The 23,162-nt window shown below is 49.0% G+C and overlaps 3 protein-coding genes across 6 annotated transcripts; 2 read left to right on the forward strand and 1 right to left on the reverse strand.

Moving 5' to 3' along the window:
- The first annotated feature begins 422 nt into the window (after positions 1–422).
- LOC123151846 (uncharacterized) lies at positions 423–6,725 on the forward strand. 2 transcript variants are annotated; one of them, XR_006475895.1, is made up of 5 exons: positions 423–1,287; positions 4,469–4,800; positions 5,648–5,894; positions 6,030–6,096; positions 6,180–6,725. XR_006475895.1 is itself a non-coding variant. In XM_044571488.1 (5 exons), the coding sequence occupies exons 1-5, from the start codon at positions 648–650 to the stop codon at positions 6,216–6,218; spliced, it is 1,254 nt and encodes a 417-aa protein (XP_044427423.1). In that variant the 5' UTR covers positions 466–647; the 3' UTR covers positions 6,219–6,725. The 2 variants fall into 2 exon arrangements, 1 of the variants encoding a protein (XP_044427423.1); XM_044571488.1 differs by having other exon boundaries at positions 466–1,287; positions 5,719–5,894.
- Positions 6,726–8,975: 2,250 nt separating this feature from the next.
- LOC123151457 (uncharacterized) lies at positions 8,976–11,770 on the forward strand. 2 transcript variants are annotated; one of them, XM_044571164.1, is made up of 8 exons: positions 8,976–9,317; positions 9,414–9,519; positions 9,646–9,766; positions 10,023–10,074; positions 10,177–10,323; positions 10,417–10,528; positions 10,805–10,931; positions 11,010–11,770. In XM_044571164.1, exons 1-8 carry the CDS (start codon positions 9,111–9,113, stop codon positions 11,470–11,472), a joined length of 1,335 nt encoding a protein of 444 aa, XP_044427099.1. In that variant the 5' UTR covers positions 8,976–9,110; the 3' UTR covers positions 11,473–11,770. The 2 variants fall into 2 exon arrangements, with proteins under 2 accessions (XP_044427099.1, XP_044427098.1); XM_044571163.1 differs by having other exon boundaries at positions 8,982–9,317; positions 9,411–9,519.
- Positions 11,771–12,952: 1,182 nt separating this feature from the next.
- Positions 12,953–16,411, reverse strand: LOC123152303 (ATPase 6, plasma membrane-type). 2 transcript variants are annotated; one of them, XM_044571880.1, is made up of 3 exons: positions 16,166–16,411; positions 13,560–16,082; positions 12,953–13,444 (listed from the first exon to the last, which is right to left on the reverse strand). In XM_044571880.1, the coding sequence occupies exons 1-3, from the start codon at positions 16,211–16,213 to the stop codon at positions 13,175–13,177; spliced, it is 2,841 nt and encodes a 946-aa protein (XP_044427815.1). In that variant the 5' UTR covers positions 16,214–16,411; the 3' UTR covers positions 12,953–13,174. The 2 variants fall into 2 exon arrangements, with proteins under 2 accessions (XP_044427815.1, XP_044427816.1); XM_044571881.1 differs by having other exon boundaries at positions 12,953–13,471.
- Positions 16,412–23,162: the final 6,751 nt, after the last annotated feature.

Raw genomic sequence — 23,162 nt, forward strand, 5'->3', positions numbered from 1 at the left:
AACAAAATAAAGGCTTCTCATTAAACCTCCACCCGACCCGAGTGGGCGACCCCAAAACGGCAAGCAAAACAAAACTGAAGTAAACTGAGCCCGAAGCAAGCCATCACCGCTCCTCGCCGCTCCCTCCCCTCGCAACAGCTGCATTTCAATAGACTGAGTTTTGACAGTTGGGTCAATAGATCTTGGTCGAAGGGAGAAATAGCCAGATGGGAGGAAGAAGCTCGTTGAGCAGGCTACCCCAGTGTCTATCTTAGGGTTCATGGTGGGACGGTGGTGGGGGCGGTGGTAGGGGGGATTCGCCGAAGAAAAAACTCGGTGCGGCGGGGCCTAGAGGGGTGGACGGGGCGGTGAGAGACCGACAGTGGGGGGTGGTATCGAGGAGGGCGGGGTGGCGAGGCTGGCGCGGGCGGTGGTGGCTGGCGGTCCGTCCGGTGGTCCGTGGGGGTGGTTGGAAGAAAGCATCGGAAGAAAGAAGATGCGATGTGATCTGTTTTCAGAAACTGCTGGAGGTGGAAGATGACTGCTGGCCGTTAGATTAGAGATCAAGGGCGGAGAACATCGACTGACCCAAATAGGGACTTTCAGTCGACTGGCCCGTAGCCAGTCCCCCTCCCCTCGCCCCCAAACCCTACCGGCGGCAAGAAAAAATGCCGCGGCTGACGCCGGCGGACGCGTCACTTATCCTCGACCACGTCGTAGGGGACGCGTCCATCCCCACCGCCGCCGCCAACGTGCTCCTCGCGGGCCTCCCCTTCCCGGACCGCCCCACGCCGCGCCTCCTCCGCTCGCTGCTCCTCCGCCGCCTCGCCACCGACCCCGTCTCCACCGCCGCGCTCGACTCCCTCCAGCTCCTCGCCTCCCTCCCCGACCCGGACCCCGCGTCCCCCGTCTCCGCCGCGCACCTCGCCGTCGCCGCCTTCCTCGCCTGCTCGGCGCCCGACTTCGACGCCGCCGCGCGGGCCCTCTTCGCGCGCCCCGGCGGCCGCGCGCGCCGCGCGGTCGACGATGAGGAGGGCGGGGACCCCGCGCTCGCCTCCTCCGAGGCCCTCGTCGTCGCGGACCAGTTCGAGGCCGCCGTCGGGAACGCCTTCTCGCAGGAGGTGCTCAAGGGGCTGTTTGGCGACAGGGCCAAGGCGGAGCGGCGGGTGAGGGACCTCCTGGCGGCCGAGTGGGCCGCGATCGGCCCGTCTCGCCTGGAGCTAGCGGCCGAGCAGATAGTCGGCGACGGCGCCGTCGAGACATGGCGCGCCGCTGACGAGACCGTCCGCGCCAAATACCGCATTCTAGGTGAGCATTCTTCTGCTCTGGCCAACAAAGCACAGCATTTTATTTGACGAGGCTCTGAGACGCAATGATGCGATGAAGTTGCCTATACTATCCCCTGCTCCGTGAAATTCGAGGATCTGCGGAGCGCCTGTTCCCCCACTCCGCAATTTTTAACTTCAACCCCGCCAGCTCCGGGAGCGGGAGCGTGGAGCGGTGGGATGCCGAACAGGCCTTATATGTTATACTTTTAGCCTTTGACGCAAGAGGCGACAATAGAAAGATAATATCTATCTCCCAGGAGGAACCTGAAATGTAACTCTGGTGAACTTGGTCAGCTAGAGCGTTCATGATTGTCAACCATTGACATGCTTGTGAAATCTTTAATTCTTCATCATTCGTTCCTGTTTTTTTTTTTGAAGCGTCACCGGGAGAGGGGTAACGACCCCTCCACCTGAATTTTATTGCCAAATCCCCAAGAGAGAGGGGGGACATCAGTTTTTACAACACCAGAACACACGCAAATGATAATTTCAGACAGTTCAGTTATTGGAGTATTTAAGAAAATCAAACCAAACAAAAATAGAGGTGTTCACATATTTATCCTGTGAACAGATAGACCTCCTACTCATGCACTGTAATTTTACTTCAGGCATGGCACGGGCAAGATTAACAGGCAAGTTGAGCTAGCTATCCATGCACTGTAATTTTGAATAGAAGATTGGATGCTGAAACTAAATCAACTCAAGTGTTCAGCTAGCTACCCATGCACTGTAATTTCCAATGGCACGTCTGAAACATGTTTTCCTACTTTCGTCGCCAGTCATGCATGATCAGCTCAAGTGTTTGCTGTTTTCAGCATGGCAGTACACTATTATATTTATGTGTAGTTATTAGACCTGTACTCCCTCCGTAAAGTAATATAAGAGCGTTTAGATCACTAAAGTAGCGATCTAAACGCTCTTATATTTCTTTACAGAGGTAGTATGTACCTTCATATATGACTTGTACTTGTACATGTAATCCCTTTATAAATATAAACACCAACGCCACCCTTAGCAGTTGTGCAGTTGACTCAATCTTTGTCTAAACCTAGTCTTTAGTCATGTAACCTTTTGATAAAATTCAGTCTTAGATTTGCTTTGAGGTATAAAATGAGAATAAATACATACCCCACTTGTCAGTTTATGCATTGTTCTTGATTGGGTGTCCACTTGTCAGTTTCAAATTCTTTTACCAAAAGGTAGCTTATTCCAAAATAAAAAAAGATGTTTGATATAAGTTCAGTACATATGTCAAGTAGATGCAGCATGCAGGTATGCCTCGGTGACACTAAATTACAAAATAGATAAACAGATACTCCTCGTGCTACTGATCTTTCTTGTTACTTTGGCTTGTAAGAATGACAGCATTAACTTCACTTGCCGTCTTCAAGCGTTGAGAAACGTCCAGCAGTTCAACATATGGACAGTTTCTTACATCTTCAAAAAACAGAAGGGCTACAGTTTTCTCTATTTCCCCGAGAAAGGCTTGCTGCAAAATTGCCAACATTTCACATAGAGAAGTCATGTCATGGCATGGTCTTAAAAATCAGTGGTATTACCAAGAGATATAATAATGGGAGTTTTGATTAATAAAGATTTGAACCCATAGTCCTAACTGAAGTTAAACTGTTAAAGGGATAATTTCAGTAGAACTCACATTTTCTTCACCTCTTGGTGCAAGTTCTTGAGCAAATTCCAAAGCTTCATTTATTTTTCCCACACGAATCAACTCTATTAGTTTCTGCTGCTGCAGATGGAAGTATAATTGGGGATTTGTTTCCAGAATCCGCATGTTATGATAAGTCAAATTTTAATGAAGGATTTGTAGGAAAATGGATTTCAGAATATACACCTGGATGTGGCCACACCCTATTGTAAAAAAATGCAATTTACAAGCACATTTGCTTCAATTTCTATGTAACCAAAGTCTACAATTTCTATTTTACACAACCTATACACTGTAATTTTCAGCAGAAGATTGGAGTTGAAACTACAACACTCCTTGGGGATGCAATCACAGACACTGGATCACAGATGATGGAGTAAATCACAAGACACAGTAGGCAATCATAGCAAGGACCATAGACACCAGAGAAAAGCGGCCGCACCTTGGGGAGGCAGAGGTGGTCGAGGAGCGTGACGGTTGTGGAGCGGCCGCGTACCGCAAGGGCGGCCATCTGGTGGCTCCATGAAAGCCACATCTCCGAGAAGCCATGGAGGAGGAGGACATCGTTGACCTCAGCGCTCCAGTGCCGCACCTCGCTACCCGTGTCGATGGACTCAGGTTGTGTTTGACTCGCGGAGATCACCATCTTCTCCTCCGGCGTCGCACACTCGAACAGCAGGCCTCTCTTGAGCAGTTCTAGCACCTAAGCTCACAGATCTCGGCGTCCAGGCTCGCACCGCTGGTTTCTTGGCCAGAAACGACCTTGAACTGAAGAAGCCCATGCCGCGCTTGTAGCGGCGGGTGTAACCAGCTGAGGCAGTGGTGCCGAAAGTACAACTGAGGAAGGAAGGCACCGGCCAGGCGGCGTCGATTTGAGGGGAGAGGAGGAGGTGTCGAGAGAGTGAGCGAGTGAGGAAGAAAGACTCGAGACCGAGTGAGGGAGATCTGGGTACATTTTCAGAAGCGAAAAAATAATTTGTAGTGACCGAGCGATTCGGGAAAGGTAGTGCAAATTCCAAAAGTCTTATATTTCGGTATGGAGGGAGTATATGTTTTACATGCTAGTATAATTTGTCCTGGTTCCATAAATAATTGTTTTGAGCATATTTTGTTTGAGCCACATTTTTGTTTCTAGTGGTGTTTGAGCATGCTAGTATAATTGTTTGAGCATATTCTGTTTGTACATACTTGGTAGATTAGACCAAGTATAGGCCGTGGATGTTTAATGTTTGGAGTTGTTGTTTGTGCACCTGTCCCCAATAGGACAATGAGTGACCCCTTCAGCCCTTCTCCTGCGTTTCATGGCCCTTACTGCTAAGTCTTTGATGACCAGTGGAACTTTCATTTGGAATTCCTGTTTTCTGGGCCTGTTCTATTCACCACTCATGTGCTTGGAATGGTAGTTGGAATTATTTTACATTGTTGCATTTAGATCCAACCACGCCACAATGTTATTTTATGCCTATCATTGATGGTACAATTTTGGAACTTACAGGTGGGAAAGAAAAAACACGTGAAATTTTGAGCAAAATTGAAGACCGAATTTCAACCCCTCAAGTTCATAAGGTCATACATGACCTGAAATTAAGCTGTGCTGACCTTCATAATGTGGTGGATGATCCATTACCAGCCGCAAAAGCAGCTGCAGATAAGGTGTTGGCTGCAAGGATGGATAAGGCAGTTCATATTAATGATGAAGAATTTAACAATCAGGCTGCGAATTGTAGCATTGCTGGTCCAAGTGCTGTTAATGACCAAGGCGATACATTGAGAAAAGGCACGCCATCAAGTCTTATGGATTGGAACCCTACAGCACAATCTCTTCTTGTGAGTTTCCTTTGTGTATTACTCCCTCTGATCCATATTACTTGTCTTAGATTAGACAAATCTAAGACAAGTAATATGAATCGGAGGGAGTATCTGTTTTATGTTTTCTATTATTCTACATATTTCAACCACTTCGATCAAGGAGTAATATCAAATGGAGACAACTGGGTTATCTTAATTATAATTTATCTAGGAAACTAATGCTATCACAACGCCTTTATGATATAAATAGATGCCTTAAAACACCATCTATTTGTTTGTATAAGTTACTTTGATAAGTTCACAATTATTATGCTGCTACTTTTCACTGCCATCTTCAGTTCTGTTGCTTTCTAGAGAAACTAGATAATAGTCTCTCCGTTCACAAATATAAGATTCTTTGAATATTTCAATATAGACTACATACAGACAGAAATGAGTAAACAAACACACTAAAACATGTCCATATACATCCAATTCACAAAAAAGTCAGAACATCTTATATTTGTGAACGGAGGGAGTATAAGTTAAAAGTTATGTGGACATATGTTTTTTGGACAGGCTGGTTTCTTATGCATGGCAAACGATTATCAAATCAGCATTTGAACATACAGCAAATATGCATTGGTACTTGTGCGATTGATATAATACTGAACTTTTGTAAGTTAATACTACTTTCTTTGTACAATATATAAGTTAATACTTAATTTATATGATGGCTAATCCTTAGTAAAATGTGATCTTCAGTATTCTCCATGCACATTGGCCAGCTATGTACATCTCCAGAAGTAAACTATGATGTAGTTTAATTAAAAAAAGAAGTGGAATTTTAGTGCTTTGGTGATTAAAGTCTTTTCTTATTATGTAGGACACCCTTCTAGGCATAAGTCCTAAAACATTAGATTTTGGTAACTATGCTCAAAGGGATCTTATTTGCAGTGGGAGGATTCGCTTGATCCTGATGGTTCAAGATCACAATCACATAGACCGCACTTGCCTAGCCCAAGGAGAATACCGGTTTCTCCGTTGCAAGTGGCAGAAAACAAAGCTAGGCGTAGAAGGGCAAGGAGGTGGAGCTCGGTAGAAGAAGAGACATTAAGGAAGGGCGTTGAACAGTATGTCTTTTGTCTTGTTGGAATTCGTTATTCGATAATCTCTCTTGATTGCTGTTTAAATTTTGTCTCGAAGCTGTAGTTTGTGCCTTTTTCTTTTATGATCCTTACCGCTTCTCCCTTCTTGCTGTTGTGAAGATTTGGTAGCAGCAATTGGAAGGATATTTTGATCCACAATCCCGATGCTTTTATTGGTAGAACAACGGTGGGTATTTGAATTTTACACTAAAGAATTTCTTTTTGTGACTGATCTTTCATCTAGTAACCGCCTAACCGGCCGTATTGCAGGTGGACTTGAAGGATAAGTGGAGAAACATGATGAGATAGTGGAGAGACATACTTTAGGGTGGTTCTATATGGTGAAACTGCATGCCTCTTTTACCGATGGAGCTAGGATGCAGCTTGTTAATATTTTGTTACATCGCTTAGACGCTTACTTTTTTTGTGTGTGTGTGGAAAAGACCTCAGGATAATATTGAAGTTTCAGAAGTAGTGCAAAGCACCCTGAAAGTAAAGAAAAGTACAACGAAGTCCTCAGACCACCCGACGAAGACTACACACACCAGAGCGGGTTGACGGCGCCCGCCGTCGCTGCCGCTGCTCCCGGAGCCAGCACCACCCTTGTGTAGACAGGCAATATGACGGGCAAATGACACCAGATGCTATTATAGATGTAAAGTCTCTCTTCGGTAATTTAAGAAATGCTTGTTTTTTAGGTTGTTGTTGAAGTGTTGTGGGGCATTTTCTGTCGTGATGGAATGTTGTCTCTCTTTTTTGAACACAAGGAAGGCGCATTCAGGCGCCAAATTTCATTCAACTCATTTGCAAAATACAGCGTGTATTACAAATCCTTCAACCTGAAAGTTTTGAAGAGAAAGCATAGAAGGACAAGGAGAATGAGCTGAATTTGTACAGCTAAAAACATGTTCTATTCTTGAATTGAGAACCTAGTGAGCACAGTTGTGGGCAATGCTATTGATATTCCTGAGAATGTGATAGATAGCATCAAGTTCACTAGAAGAGTCCTGCAGGAAACTACTTATTTGAGCTCGACATCTCCAAGCAATAAAGTTATCCTTAATATTACTGAAAACCACCATCTTTGCCAAAGGAAGGTTGTCTGTGAGGAATGACACATTATGGAGTTGTAACCTGCAAGCCACCTTAGCAGCAAATTGAAGGGCCAAGGCTTTAGCCACGAGAGGGGAATGTGTAGAGTTAGCAGAAGCTTGTATCATGATTTGTGTGTCAAAGTCATCTCCAGGAACAAAAATGAAAATTCCAATTCCTGTAGCTTGAAGATCACTTCTTCCTGGAATGTTTTTGTTCTTCCATGAGGCATCAGAATAAACTTTTGTTCCTGAAATTATCGCATCAAACTTTATAGTTGACCCTTGAAGAGGTTGTCCCATTTGTTCAGAATCTGTAGCCAGAGTAGGCCCAATTCGGTGCCCAGGCTCATCTGCACCCGATCAGAAAAAAAAAATCAAAACAAATACTAAAAAAATCAAAAACTCCAATTTTTTTATGTGATAGATAATTGTACGTGGGAGGTTCGCTCCAAATTTCAACTTATTTGGACATTTGAGCAGCTCACACAAAAGAAAATTGGAATTTTTTTACTATTTGTTTTTAATTTTTTTTGTTAGGGGGAGGGGGGGGGTGCAGATGAGCCCAGAAGCAGAAACGCCGCACTCAGGAAGGATTGACTTCCTGCAATCTTTGTTCATAACAAACCTGCAGAGAAAAGATAGCTAGTGTTGCATATTGCACTTGATGAGGTAGTGAAAATTTCGTGCAAAAAAGAACATCGTTTCTATTATCTCTGTTCCATAATATAAGAACATTTTTTTACACTAGTGTAGTGTCAAAAAAGCTTTTATATTACGGGACGGAGGGAGTAGCTTTCAATTTTTTGAATATTGTCTTTATCCGAGCATATTACACCTTGCTGTATTGCCATGGTGATGTTCTCAGACAGCGGCGGAGCTACAGTAAGACCGAATGGGCCGTGGCCCGCCCAGCCCATGCGATTTTTCTGTAGTGTATACTTATTTTTGGGCCATGAAACACCATCCCAATAGTTCTTTCCTACTGTCGGCCCGTCCAGTTTTCTGGGCCAAGCTCCGCCACTGTTCTCAGATAACGTCGTCCCAACCATGTGTGGATGCCCCCATTTATATTCTACTCCCTCCGTTTCTAAATATGTCTTTTCTAGAGATTTTAAATGAACTAACACATACGGATGTATATAGACATGACATATTTTAGAGTGTAGATTCACTCATTTTGCTTCGTATGTAGTCACTTGTTAAAATCTCTAGGAACGGAGGGAGTAACAACTAGGATGCTTACTGCTCACAAAATGGTCATGTTTTTTCCATAGTTTATGCATGTGTACACATTATATATTGTTCTACAACATTTTTTAATCTTTTAAACAACTCAAATGACCAAATTGTTAATTTTCAGAATGAAGTTGGAATAGTGAGTTTAGTCTTTCATGGCCTCCCCTTTTGTAGGCGTGGTCTACTTTTTTTTTTCTGAGGTAAGTCTATTATTTAATTTTTTTTCGTGTCTTGGGCATACCTGGCCAAACGGGCCGGCCCGGCACGGCACGGCCCGACCCATCGTAATCTTGCCTGGCCCGACACGGCCCGCCAGGGCACGATTACTATATGTGCCGTGCCGGCCTGCGTGCTGCGTCCCCAGGCCCAGGCACGGCCCAGTTAGTAAACGGGCCGGCACATTGGCCCGTTTAGTACGGTGGGCCGCATATTTTCAGTCTATTATCTGACGCACTGAGCATTTTTTAGCCTATTTTTACATGTTGAGCCATATATAGATATAGAAAAACATAAAAAAACTTAATCGGGCCGTGCCGTGTCGGCCCGCATGCCCAGCCTCCAGGGCCAGGCACGGCCCAGGGCGTGCCGCGTGCCGGGCCCGGCCCGTTTAGCCAGTGCCGTGCCGGCATGCTCACGGGCCGGCCCGAAAAAACCGGCCCATTTGGCCAGCTATAGTCTTGGGATTCCAGGCACCTCTGGGGCTGGGCGGCCCAATTCCTGCAAGCCCGGAGCGGCGAATGCCTCTTTCCGGTGGGCCCTACCCCTATTCCTGCCGAGAGCAGCGCCGCTGCTCCACCGCCCGCCGTCCTTCTATCCGGAACAGTAGCCGCCCCGCCGCATCCTCATCCACGACCGTAGCCGCCGTGAAGCCATGCCGCCGCCTCACAGCACACAGCCGCCGTCTCCCCTTCCTCCCCGGCCGCGCCTCCTCCAGAGCCTCGGCTCGTGCTCCAGAAGAGCCGTCACGTCCGCCGCCTCCTCCCCCTCGCCCTCGCCGCCGGGATGGCCCCGCCCTCTCCGCTACGCCGTCCTCGGCGCCGGCTTCGCGGGGCTCTCCGTCGCGTGGCACCTCCTCAAGGTCCCCCCCCCTGGCCTTATATTTACTTATACACACACAGCTGGGACTCGGAGCATCGCCTGAACCAGCCGACGCTGTCTGGCGTGTCTGCAGCAGAGCCCGAAGGATTCGCGCGTGTCGGTGGACGTCTACGACGAGAACGGCGTCGGGGGAGGCGCCTCGGGGGTCTCCGGAGGGCTTCTCCATCCGTACTCGCCCAAAGGTCTCCTCCATCACTACAACCATTCGACACTGTGTTCCACTCACTATATTGTACGTACGTAGTACAGTTTTGAGTCCAGCTCTAGCATAGGTTTGATAGACACATGGATCTCTTGCTTAACTGCAGCCAAGCTTCTCTGGAGGGGAGGCGAATTCTGGAAAGAGAGCATGGATCTCCTGCGCAGCGCAGAGAAAGCGAATGACACCGCTGGATCAGATCGGGATGATGAGTCCCTTATCTGGAGAAGGCAATCAGTTTTTCCTTGTAGCTTGTACTCCCTCCGTTCCTGAATATAAGTCTTTTTAGAGATTTGTATATGGACTACATACGGATGAATATAGACATACTTTAGAGTGTAGATTCACTCATTTTGCTCCATGTGTAGTCCATATTAGAATCTCTAAAAAGACTTATAATTAGGAACGGAGGGAGTAGTATATTTTAACCGTTTGTTTTTGTTGATGTTTGGCGTTTGATAAGTATATATACCTTTTGCCGAGTAGGGGAATTTTGCGGCCACCTACGACAGAGAAGGCTGCTGATATATTGCTAGAGGTACTGCTGGACTGAGGTTACGAAGCTATGCTCAGGTGCTTCCTTTTTTGTGTTTTTTGGTGCCTGGTTTTAATTGCTTCGACTTCGACCTATTCAAGTTAGAATGCTCAGAGTTGCCTCCAGAGTTGCAGCCTTCAAGTTCTTGATTCGGATGCTGCACAGCGACTTATCCCTGGGTTACATGTTCCGCTCAACCTTGCGGTTTATATGCCACTAGCACTGAACATCAACCCTAGGAAATATTTACAGGTGCTGCACGCCTTCCTGCTTTGTTTCATCATCAACTGTTTGCTATGTTATATTCTTGGTATGCTAACACACTTCATTATTGTGTTTCTGTAGGCATTGTTCTCTGCATGCCAAAATGTGGCTAACGAAGCATCTGCGTCGTCCAGTGAACAGAAAGAGTTCAATCTGTACAATGAACATATTGATAATCTACATCAATTTTCAGGTAGGATTCTTGCATAGTCCCAATAAAGCAAGGGATATTGCTTTACACAAACTGAAACATTACAATATATGTGACCGTTCAGATGTTGGCTTTCCATCCACATTAAACCACCTAAAGCTAGAAATGATGTGCTGAATTTTTGTCAGTGTACAACTTATCAATTCAGTAGCTCCTGTTAAGGAAAACGTTAAAATTCAACATGTGCACACCACTGAAGCCATTGTGTCGTGGTATCAACATTTTTCTATGCCTAAAGACACTATCGAACATGAGCAGGAGATTATGATGCAGTGATCATCTGCCTTGGGGGCAAAGCTAGCTCACTTCCAGAACTTACAAATAAGTTGCCTCTTAGAACCTGCAGAGGAGTTATTGCTGAATTCCAACTGCCATCAGACACAGTGTAAGTTGTTTATGTAAGTTGAGCTTACAGTCATTACAGTACCTACTGGAATTATCTGATGGCCGCATTTCCTCGCAGAGAAAAATATGGCAGCCAAAGTCCTTCAATCTTGTCTGATGCATGGCTGGCATTCCAAGGACCCTGTACCGTTTCTGTCGGGTCAACTTGGCAATGGAAGTCTGACAATCATGATCCAAGTGTATCTGATGAAGAAGCACGTACTGCAACGGAAGAGCTGCTCCCAAAAGCTTCTGCTGTTTATCCAGGAATAAGTAAATGGGATTATGTACGAGCAAGGGCCGGGATAAGAGCCATGCCTCCATTGACAGCCAATGGATCCCTGCCACTGTTGGGTTGTCTAAATGATGTAATAGGCGAGAGAAGCAATTGCGCCTTTTGGCTAGTCGGTGGCCTTGGAGCCAGGGGCCTCCTGTATCATGGATTAGCTGGAAAACTAACTGCCAAAGCTGTGATTTCCAGTGATGAAAACATGATACCTTCTGAATTCACATGCTGGAAGGCGATCAAGGCTTCGCGGTGAATACCGTATCGTGATTCATTCTACCATGCTATCGTAGGATTGGTATCAGGGAGTTGGAGAGACCAGGAGGATTATGTGATACCCTCAGTGCAATTGCTTATATGAAGGGCTGCTGCATCATATCGAAACCTGACACCATCCTTGTGGTCAATCCACAAAGCATGCACGGCAAATAGTCACATATATCGCTATGGATGTCGTGTTGCCATGACCATTTTGATGCCCTCTCAAGGAAGCTTGGTTAAGACGCAGAAACCATGTTTACATGTACTAAACCCTGAACTGCCGACGGTAGGATTTTTTTGGGGGAGTTGATTAGAATTGTTTTCCCATTTCTGTACCATCGTGTTTCTGTAAACCTGAGGAGAGATGAGGGTTTATGAGTTTCTGTGTAGGTAGATGTGAGTCACTAGGATATTCTCTTATGCATAGAATTATCCATTCCTTTGTGTTTATGAGATGTTCATTCATTTGAAAAGGTAGAAGAGATTTTGGATGTAGGAGGTGCATTAGTCAGTTTTCATAGTACCCCCTCCGTAAAGAAATATAAGAGCGTTTATAGATCACTAAAGTAGTAGTGATCGAAACACTCTTATACTTGTTTAGGCGTTGTTTGGATAATGAGGATTAGTGATGGGATTATAGAAAACGAGTTTTTAGCTGATTTCTAGGAAAACTGGTTTTCCTATTCGTTTTGTGAAAAACGTGTTTACAGAGAACTTTGTTTTGGTTAAAAAAAATCAATAAACCAGGTCCGTAGAGTTTTTTGTTTGGATAGCAAACATCTTATCCTACATCACCCGTGACCTTCTTCCCCATTGTCCATTGACGAGACTTCCAAACTCGGCAGCGTATCAATCCTCCATCCGGCTGCTGCTGTGCTTCCCTTCATGCTTTCCCCGGTCTACGAGATCGTCGGCCCGGGCTACTTCTAGCGTCCCCTCTAGCTTCCTCGTCGCAACCCATCCGTCCTAGGCGACTCCGCGCACAGCCGCCGGCGAGCGCTTGCGCTACTCCCTGAGGTCGTGTACCAACTGCCCTCATCGCGTCCCCTCCGTCCTGCATGATTCGGTGCACAGCCGCCGGTGAGCGCTTGCCGCCGCCGGTGAGCGCTTGCTCTGCTCCCGAGATTGTCGGGTCAACCGCCCTCGTCGCGTCTCCTCAGTCCTGCATGACTCCGCACGCAGCCGCCGGCGAGCGCTTGCTCTCCCGGCGAGCGCGTGCTCTGCTCTACGCTGGGATCCGGTTTATACGAAACTCGTTTATGGGAAAACGACTATTAGCAGTTTTTCCATATACCCAAAATTCGGGATTTTGGAAAGCCGAGTTTTCTGTATTCATGGATTAGCTTGAGTTGCCAAACGAGATTTTAGTTTGTTACGCCGTTTTCCTGGTTTGTGGAGATCCCGTTCTGTATATACTGTCTATCCAAACAACGCCTTAGGGAGGGAAAGTAGCAGTGAGAGAAGCAAGAGGCTGGTGACAAGAGAGACAAAATGTTCATGCAGACGCACCGTTCCCACACACTTGTATTACAGAGATAATGTCATTGAGAGCACAAGAAAACCTATGCAGCAGTAGAGAGAGATATGTATACACAGACAGGTATACCGGCATAGCTGTAGTACTCTTCCCGCTGAAACCCACGCAACACATGGACGGACCCTCTCCGGCCGCCCCACCGGAGCAGCAATCGATGAGATCAGACGGTGTAGTTCTGCGGAATGGCGTCGATGTCGATGCCCTTCTGCTTGACGACCGACTCGACGTGGCCCTTGAGCGTGTGCAGCTCCCTGAGCCTGGCGATCTCGGCGCGCTTGGCGGCCTCCGCGGCGATGTCGGAGAGCTCCTCCTTGTTGCCGAGGAGGTCGGAGCCGGCCGGCTGGCTGAGGCCGTTGAGCGTCCTCTGCTCCCTGGCCCACAGCGCCTCCCGCTCGCCCCTGCCGTAGTCCTTCTTGTTGGTGAACGCCGTCTGCGCCAAGATCACAAACGTGTCTCACTGGGACGAAATGGAGAAGACGAAGGAATCAACAACAATGGCGACGGCGGCGGAGGCGGGCGTGCATTTGGGCTTTGGCTTAGCTTGCCTTGTTCTGGACGTTGTTCCACCCCTTGCCGCTGATCGAGTAGCGGATGATGAACTTGAGCACGTCCAGCGGGACGTAGGTGACGAGGGTGAAGACCCAGATGGCGCCGCCCCACGCCCACCCGATCCCCTCCATGTCGCAGAAGTCCCAGTCGGCGTACACGGCGATCGCCGTCGCCACCAGCTGCGCCGCGAAGAAGGCGAAGAGCAGCAGGTACCCCGGCCGCTCCACGAAGGACCAGCTCCGCGACCGCGTCACGAAGATGAGCGCCTGGCTGATGATGCTCACCTGCAGGTACAGCGCCGCCATCAGCTGCCGGTCGTTGTCCCGGATCGGGTGCACCCCGAACGTCTCCGTGAAGAAGTCCGTGTCGTGCGCCAGGTAGAAGAAGACCACGGTGACCAGCGCCATGTACGTGCCCAGCACCACCCCCGTCGCGAAGATCTCGTCCAGCTTCCACGAGTCCGGCTTCGGCGACGGCTTCACCCGGTCCTTGGAGATGGTCATGATGGTGCCGTCGTTGAGGATGGCGATGATGAGCACCATGAAGGGCGCGAAGTCGAACTTCCAGATCAGCGCCACCAGCATGAACCCGAGCACGATGCGGATCGTGATGGACACCGCGTAGATGGTGTAGTTCTTCATCCGCTGGAAGATGGCGCGGCTCGTCAGCACCGCGCTCACGATCACGCTCAGCCCGGGCTCCGTCAGCACGATGTCCGACGCCGACCGCGCCGCGTCCGTCGCGTCGTCCACCGCGATCCCGATGTCCGCCTTCTTCAGCGCCGGCGCGTCGTTCACGCCGTCGCCCGTCATCCCCACGATGTGCTTCTTGTCCTGCAGCCGCTTCACGATCTCGTACTTGTGCTCCGGGAACACCCCCGCGAACCCGTCCGCCTTCTCGATCAGCTCGTCGATGGGGAGCCCGTCCACGGCCGTGTTCTTGTCGCCCAGGAGCGCCGTGGACGGGTACATGTTGGTGCCCATGCCCAGCCGCCGCCCGGTCTCCTTCCCGATGGCCAGCTGGTCGCCGGTGATCATCTTCACGTTGACGCCCAGGTGGAGCGCGCGGCGGATGGTCTCCGCGCTGTCGTGCCTCGGAGGGTCGAACAGCGGGAGCAGCCCGATGAACTGCCACGGGTCGCCCGCGCTCTCCTTGTTCTTCTCCGGGACCTGCTGGTACGACACGCCGAGGGACCGGAGGCCGCGTTCGGCGTATGAGGCGATGAGCGTGTGCACCTTCTTCTCGGCGTCCGGTGCCATCTTGCAGAGCTCGATGATCTGCTCGGGCGCGCCCTTGCTGACCCTGTGCCAGTCGCCGTTGCCGTCGATGTAGGTGATGGCCGTGCGCTTGTCCACGGGGTTGAAGGGGAGGAAGTGGACTTCCTTGATGCCGGCGCGGGCCTCCTTGGGGTCGGCGAGCATGTTGACGATGCATGTGTCAATGGCGTCCTGGTTCTCGACGCGGGACGCCCTGGCGGCGTAGAGGAGCACCATGTCCTTGTCGACGCCCTTGGAGCACACCTCGATGAGGGTCTTGTCTACGGTGAGCTTGTTGAGCGTGAGCGTGCCGGTCTTGTCGCTGCAGAGCACGTCCATGCCGGCCATCTCCTCGATGGCCGTCATGCGCTTGGTGATGGCGCCCTGCTGCGACAGACGGTGGGAGCCGATGGCCATGGTGACGGAGAGCACGGTGGGCATGGCGATGGGGATGCCGCCGATGAGCAGCACGAGGAGGTTGTCGATGCCGTCGCGGTACGCGCGGTGCTGGATCGGGTACATGACGATGATCTCCACGAGCATGCCCGCGGCGATGGAGATGATGCAGAAGTTGCCGATGGCCGTGAGCACCTGCTGGAAGTGTCCGACGTTGTTGGTGCTGTCGACGAGGTGCGCCGCCTTGCCGAAGAACGTGTGCACGCCGGTGGCGATGACGACGGCCTCCAGCTCGCCCTGCTTCACCGTGGAGCCCGAGAACACCTCCTGCCCGGCGTACTTGTTGACCGGCATGGACTCGCCCGTGAGCGCCGACTGGTCGATCTTGAGCGCGTCGCCCTCGAGCAGCCTGGCGTCGGCGGGGATGATGTCGCCGAGCTTGATGCTGATGATGTCGCCGGGGACGAGGATGGCGGCGTCCCGCTCCTCCCAGTTGCCGTCCCTGAGCAGCTTGGTCTTGGGCGCGAGCCCGGCCATGAGCGCGGCGGCGGCGTCCCCGGCGTTGGCCTCCTCGATGTAGCTGATGGTGGAGTTGATGAAGAGGAGGGTGACGATGCCGACGAAGTCCTGCCAGTCCGGCGGCCTGCCGCCGCCGTTGGCGAGCGCGATGGCCATGATGGCGGCGATCTCCATGACCCAGGACAGCGGGTTCCACATGAAGCCCAGGAACTTGAGCAGCTTGCTCTCCTTCTTCTCCTCCAGCTTGTTGGGGCCGAAGAGCTTGAGCCGGTTCTCCCCCTCCGCCTCGCTCAGCCCCTTCTTGTCGCACTTGAGCGTCTTGAACACCTCATCCACCGTCACCGTCGACTGCAAAATCGCAAATCAAATCAATCCAATGCACACGAAGACGTGAAGGCGGATCAATGGCGACGAAGGAAGGGAGGACTTACCAGGTCGACGGTCTCGTCGCGGACGTCCTCGAGGGAGAGGGACGCCATGGCTGGCTAGGTACTTAGATAGATAAATTTATTTTATTCCGGGCTAGCTACGGGGCTGGCCGGGTGGTGGTGGTGGGTGGTGGCGCCGGCGCTCGCCCGAGAGGGGGGAGGCCCTGTCGGCGTGGGCACGGAGGGAGGGCGGGGGCAAGCTGCCTGGCTGCCTGCCTCCTCTCTCCGTGGGAATGGTGAGAGCCGATGGCGCCCCGCCGCCGTCTTATAGCTCGCTGCGCCGAGCGGTGGAGGACGGGAGGCTTTCGCGGGCATGAGGGTTGCATGCGTGCGCGCTCCGAGCTTGGCGAAGCGCCGCTCGTCCGGCGGGTCTCGCGCGGGTGGTGGTGGCGTGCCGGCCTGGGCGCCGCGTCCTGCGTGCGGTGGTGTCGCTGGCTGGGCGTTTGGCGTGGCCGGATGAGCGAGTGTCGTGCAGCTTCCTGCGGCGCGCGTCTCGGCCGAAAACATTGGTCTGCGACATCTTGCTACCGAATTTCGCGCGTGTCGGGGAACGAAGGGGCGGTGTTCACTTCTTCCGTGGGACGAGAAAGTGACCTCCTGTCCTGTGGATCGGTCAACTGAAAAGAAAATAAATCAAGAAATTTCAGTTGACACTCGATTGGAAACCCAACGGTCTGCTTATCTTTTTCTTCCCCTCTCTCATCATCGTGCAATCTCAGTTAATTCACCCTCCAGTTCCCCACCTGTCAGTGGAACTGACATGCATACCCCACGAAAAGGCAAGTCGCTGGCCTCGCTGGCAGCTCGGCCCACTCGTGCACGCCAGCCCAACCGAAGAGTCTAGGGCCCGGAGTGGGTGCGAGTCACAGCTCACCTACTTACCCCTGACCGTTTGCGTGAAGGGCATCCAGTGGAGCACGAATCCCGGCGGCGGCCACCTGTTCTTTCTCTACCACGAACCCCCTTTCCTCAATTCATGTAACGCAAAATGTAATCCACTATTGCTAGTCGAATTCGCACGTGAGGGTTATAGACCGAGAGGAATATTGTTAGGTTGCTCACATTTGGTATTGAGAGCCTTTCTGATCCCGTCCCGGCGCACCTCATGGAGAGGCGCTCGCTGACATCGCCAACGATCAAATCACCGTCATGGATCCTTCGTTTAAGGACTACTTCGACAAGCTCTCCAACTCCCTTGACGGAATCCACGTCGACATTCATTCCAACACTGCCATGATCCAGGTCACGACCGCCAGGTTGGACGACATGGTCCAGTGGCGCCCGGATTTGGAACGGCGTGTCGACTAGCTCGCCACGGCAGTCGCCGTACTCTGACAAGGGCGACCCGCGGCAGCAGGCGAGGACACAACGGTTGCGTCCACCATTACGGTGCCACCCGCCCCACCAACCTCTCTGCACGACCACATCAGCACCAGCAAGGACGCGGAGGATGGTGCCCTCGGGCCTCAAGGCCAGGGCGACGATGCACTTCTACGAGGCCTGGCACTGGCTTCGCGTCAGTGTCTACCCCGGCCAACTGCCGGTTCATACTTCGCTCCCCTATGTCCCTCTCGCCCCATTCGCCCATGCGAGCTAGATCTTGGCCGGGATCGGGCAAACCCACCCCTCCATCAGGTTTCTCCAATTCACGGGCAAGAATCCCTGTTTGTGGAAGACCTTGTGTGAGCAGTACTTTAACATGTTTGGAATTCAGGAGAAATTTTGGGTGCCCATGGCTACCCTAAATTGTTCCGGCATTGCTTCGGTTTGGCTTCAGTTGATTCAGAACAAACTTTCTGAATTCAATTGGAAGACTTTTGCTACCTTGATGTGCACCCGATTTGGGCGAGATCGCCACCAACTTCTATCTCGTCAATTCTATACCATTTCCCAAAGACCTTCTGTAGCAGAGTACATTGAGCAGTTTGAATTAATAGTTAGTCATTTATCTGCATTCTCTGAAACAATTCATCCTTATTACTACTTCACTCGTTTTGTAGACGGTCTCCGAGCCGACATACGCTTCGACATCGTGATACTTTCTCACCAAAAAGTATATATATAATTTCGATCACAGTGAACCAAATGCATAGGATAAAACTTCGGATGAAATTCCAATTTCAATCGGTTTGAATCCCATACTCCAATATCATCCAATAGTCGATGCCTTTCTCTCCAAAGATAAAGGAAAAACATTCTTCTTAACTCCATCCTCGGATAAACCCGCAAGTTTAAACAATCCACAAATTTCACCCACATAGATTAAGTGCATATCAGAATGTGCTATTTCATCTCCTGCATAAGGATTAGCTAGCAGTTTCTCTAACATACTTGAAGGAATCTCATAATAAATATTTTCAGTAGGTTCAGGAGGTTGAGGGACAACTCTTATTGCTTCCGGTTGAGGTGAAGATACCCCGAACAAACCTCTCAAATGATTTCTTTCCATAGTAACAAGTGACAGTAAATTTTAACACGTAATATAAATGTTTCCTTACCAAAGGCGCTTCACTCCCTGACAACGACGCTAGAAAAGAGTCTTGATGACCCACAAGTATAGGGAATCTATCGTAGTCTTTTCGGTAAGTAAGAGTGTTGAACCCAACAAGGAGTAAAGCGGTTTTCAGTAAGGTATTCTCTGCAAGCACTAAAATTATCGGTAACAGAGAGTTTGATACCAAGGTAATTTGTAACAATAAACAAGTAGTGATCGTAACAAAGGTGCAGTGATACTCTCCATCGTATCTACTTTTCTAAACATTTTTTGCTCTTGTTTTGGACTCTAATTTGCATGATTTGAATAAAACTAACCCGGACTGACGCTGTTTTCAGCAGAACTACCATGGTGTTGTTTTCGTGTAGAAATAAAAGTTCTCAGAATTGGACAAAACTTTTTGGAGATTTTTTATGGAATAAATAAAAATTACTAGAGCCAAGATCCACTGGAGGGGAGCCATCCTGTGCCCACAAGGCACCAGGGTGCGCCCACCCCCCAGGCACGCCATGGTGGCTTATGGGGCCCACGTGGCTCCGTTGACCCTAATCTCACCACTATAAATTCCTATTTTTCAAGAAAAAATAGGAGAGGAAGTGTCATCGCGTTTTACGATACGGAGACGCCGCCCCCTGTTCTTCATCGGGAGGCCAGATCTGGATTCCGTTCGGGGCTCCGGAGAGGGGGATCTTCCATCTTCGTCATCATAAACCATCCTTCATCACCAAATTCATGATGCTCACCGCCGAGAGTGAGTAATTTTTTTGTAGGCTTGCTGGACGGTGATGGGTTGGATGATATTCATCATGTAACCGAGTTAGTTTTGTTAGGGCGTGATCCCTAGTATCCACTATGTTCTGAGATTGATTTTGCTATGACTTTGCTATGCTTAATGCTTGTCAATAGGGCCCGAGTGCCATGATTTCAGATCTGAACCCTTTATGTTTTTATGAATATATTTGTGTTCTTGATCCATTCTTGCAAGTTGTATGCACCTACTATGTGTTATGACCCGCATACCACAATGTGACAAAAATTGGGATTCTTTCTAGTGATTAGAGTTCATGTATTCACTATGTGTTAGTGCTTTGTTTCGGTTCTCTATTAAAAGGAGGCCTTAATATCCCTTACTTTCCTTATGTACCCCGCTGGCATGGGAGGGTAGGACAAAAGATGCCATGCAAGTTCTTTTCCATAAGCATGTATGACTATATACGAAATACATGCCTACATTATATTGATGAATTGGAGCTAGTTCTGTGTCACCCTAGGTTATGACTGTTGTATGATGAATATTATCCAACGTTATCACCGATCCAGTGCCTACGAGCTTTTCACATGCATATTGTTCCTTCTGAGTTACTATCACTACTACTACTACTGTTACTGCTGTTACAACTGCTACAAAACTATTGCCACTGCTGTTACCGTTACCATTGCATCGTTACTACTGCTATCGAATTACCATACTACTGTGCTGCTGATCACTTTGCTGCAGATATTTAGTCTCAATGTGTGGTTGAATTGACAAATCAACTGTTAATACTTGCAAATATTCTTTTGCTCCCCTTGTGTCGAATCAATAAATTTGGGTTGAATACTCTACCATCGAAAACTGTTGTGATCCCTTATAGTTGTGAGTTATCAAGAGCTTTTTCTGGCGCCGTTGCCAGGGATCATAGCTATATTTGTTGAATCACCTGGGATTTATGGCTGTTCATCACTATGAAGAATCTTAAGGATGATAGAACCAAGATCGTTCCCTCTAAGACGAGGGGAGGTAAGGAACTGTTATCTGGCTCTTCACTTGATTCACCTTTTGTTTTGAGTAAGCTTGCAACACCACCACTTGCTATTAATCCTGATATATTGCAAGTAATTGATGATGCTACTTCTGCTATGGATGATGCTATTTGTCTTGGTTTTGTCACGGCAGATGTCCTAGTGAAAGGACTTAGTCGTAGAGCCATCGCGACGGGTTAGTTTAAAGGGGTTAAAGCGGAACAAGGGACGCAAGGAATTATACTGGTTCGGCCCCTTACGATGAAGGTAAAAGCCTACTCCAGTTGTGATGGAATTGCTAGGGTTTTGATGACCAGGGTGCGAATCCACTTTGCCTGGCTCTCGAGTTATTGTTTGTTGTCCCTAAACCACCGCCGAGTCGTCCCTTTATATACATAGTTCGACGCCCGCCGGTTTACAGAATCCCGAGGCCGGCTCATAAACGTGTCCGGCTCGGTCTCTATTCTTTCTATCTTACAACACAAGTTTACATATCAATGTCAGTTTATGTCTACAGGCCTTAACCCGCCTTTGGGCCTTGGGCCTTCATAAAGAGCCACCATCTTTGTCTTTATGGGCTTCAAATATAATAACCATTATGGGGATAACCCGGCCTCTCCTGGCCGGTTTATGTCCAGTAGTAATATCCCCAATGTTAGGCCCCAGATTGATTTGAACTGGTTCATGTCAATCTTCAATACTTAGGAAAATTTCCTCTTCTGCATATTCACATAAATCTCATAAACCGCCATGATGTCATCTTCCAGGTTCATGATAAACCGCCATGACGTCACCTGTTATTAAAGATTGCCTAAATCTTACCTTCATTAATGAGCCTTCGACAATCGAGGCGACAAAGCTGTCACATATCCCATTTTTGGGCTCCTCAATTCTCGCGTCTGACACTTATCCAGCTCACCTTATAAATAAAGCCGAAGGGTCCTTTTCATTTTTCCCCTTCATGCCCCTTCGAATCGTCTTCTTCCTCGCGCCGTCGAACGTTGGAGCTCCGCCGCCGCCGTCGACCTTCGCTTCCGCCCCAACGACGGCCGCTGCATCAACCTGACCACACCAGAGAAATGCGACGCTCCTCCACTGTTCCATTAGCATCAGTAAGTTCCTCCTTTCCTTGCTCTAGATCCACCATTAGGGTTTTGGTGTTCATCGGAGTCTATCGAAACTCCGGCGCCGTTCATCACTGTTCTTCTTAGTAGCATAAACGACTAGTTTGGATCTGTTATTTCATGTGCAACCGTATCCATAAACACCCTTTTTCTTCATTAGAGCATTCCCTTCATATATAAAAAACTCATATGAATCTGACGAACTTTTTAAGCACCTGAAGTTTAGGCCTGAATATATTCTAGTTTTCTGTCACACCACAGATCTGAAATTATCATATCAATCTGTGAAACTTGTTTTTCTTCACCTAGGTACTTTAGATCTGTACCTTTTTATACCAATATAGGCGGTTTAGCTTTTTGAAACATGATAATTGTTGGAAATATGCCCTAGAGGCAATAATAAAAGGATTATTATTATATTTCCTTGTTCATGATAATTGTCTTTTATTCATGCTATAATTGTGTTATCCGGAAATCGTAATACATGTGTGAATACATAGACACCAACATGTCCCTAGTAAGCCTCTAGTTAACTAGCTCGTTGATCAACAGATAGTCATGGTTTCCTGACTATGGACATTGGATGTCATTGATAACGAGATCACATCATTAGGAGAATGATGTGATGGACAAGACCCAATCCTAAACATAGCACAAGATCGTATAGTTCGTTTGCTAGAGTTTTTCCAATGTAAAGTATCTTTTCCTTAGACCATGAGATCGTGTAACTCCCGGATGCCGTAAGAGTGCTTTGGGTGTACCAAACGTCACAACGTAACTGGGTGACTATAATGGTATACTACGGGTATCTCTGAAAGTGTCTGTTGGGTTCACACGGATCAAGACTGGGATTTGTTACTCCGTATAAACGGAGAGGTATCTTTGGGCCCACTCGGTAATGCATCATCATAATGAGCTCAAAGTGACCAAGTGTCTGGTCACGGGATCATGCATTACGGTACGAGTAAAGTGACTTGCCGGTAACGAGATTGAACGAGGTATTGAGATACCGACGATCGAATCTCGGGCAAGTAACATACCGATTGACAAAGGGAATTGTATACGGGGTTGCTTGAATCCTCGACATCGTGGTTCATCTGATGAGATCATCGAGGAGCATGTGGGAGCCAACATGGGTATCCAGATCCCGCTGTTGGTTATTGACTGGAGAGCCATCTCGGTCATGTCTGCATGTCTCCCGAACCCGTAGGGTCTACACACTTAAGGTTCGGTGATGCTAGGGTTGTAGAGATATAATATGCAGTAACCCGAAAGTTGATTGGAGTCCCGGATGAGATCCCGGATGTCACGAGGAGTTCCGGAATGGTTCGGAGGTGAAGAATATATATAGGAAGTGCAGTTTCGGCCATCGGGAGAGTTTCGGGGGTCACCGGTATTGTACCGGGACCACCGGAAGGGTCCCGGGGGTCCACTGGGTGGGGCCACCCATCCCGGAGGGCCCCATGGGCCAAAGTGGGGAGGGGAACCAGCCCATAGTGGGCTGGTGCGCCCCCTTGGCCCACCCCATGCGCCTAGGGTTGGGAACCCTAGGGTGGGGGGGGGGCGCCCCACCTGGCTTGGGGGGCTCTCCACCCCTTGG

The sequence above is a fragment of the Triticum aestivum genome, chromosome 7A (genome assembly GCF_018294505.1).
Source record: "Triticum aestivum cultivar Chinese Spring chromosome 7A, IWGSC CS RefSeq v2.1, whole genome shotgun sequence".
Classification (NCBI taxonomy): Eukaryota; Viridiplantae; Streptophyta; class Magnoliopsida; order Poales; family Poaceae; genus Triticum; species Triticum aestivum.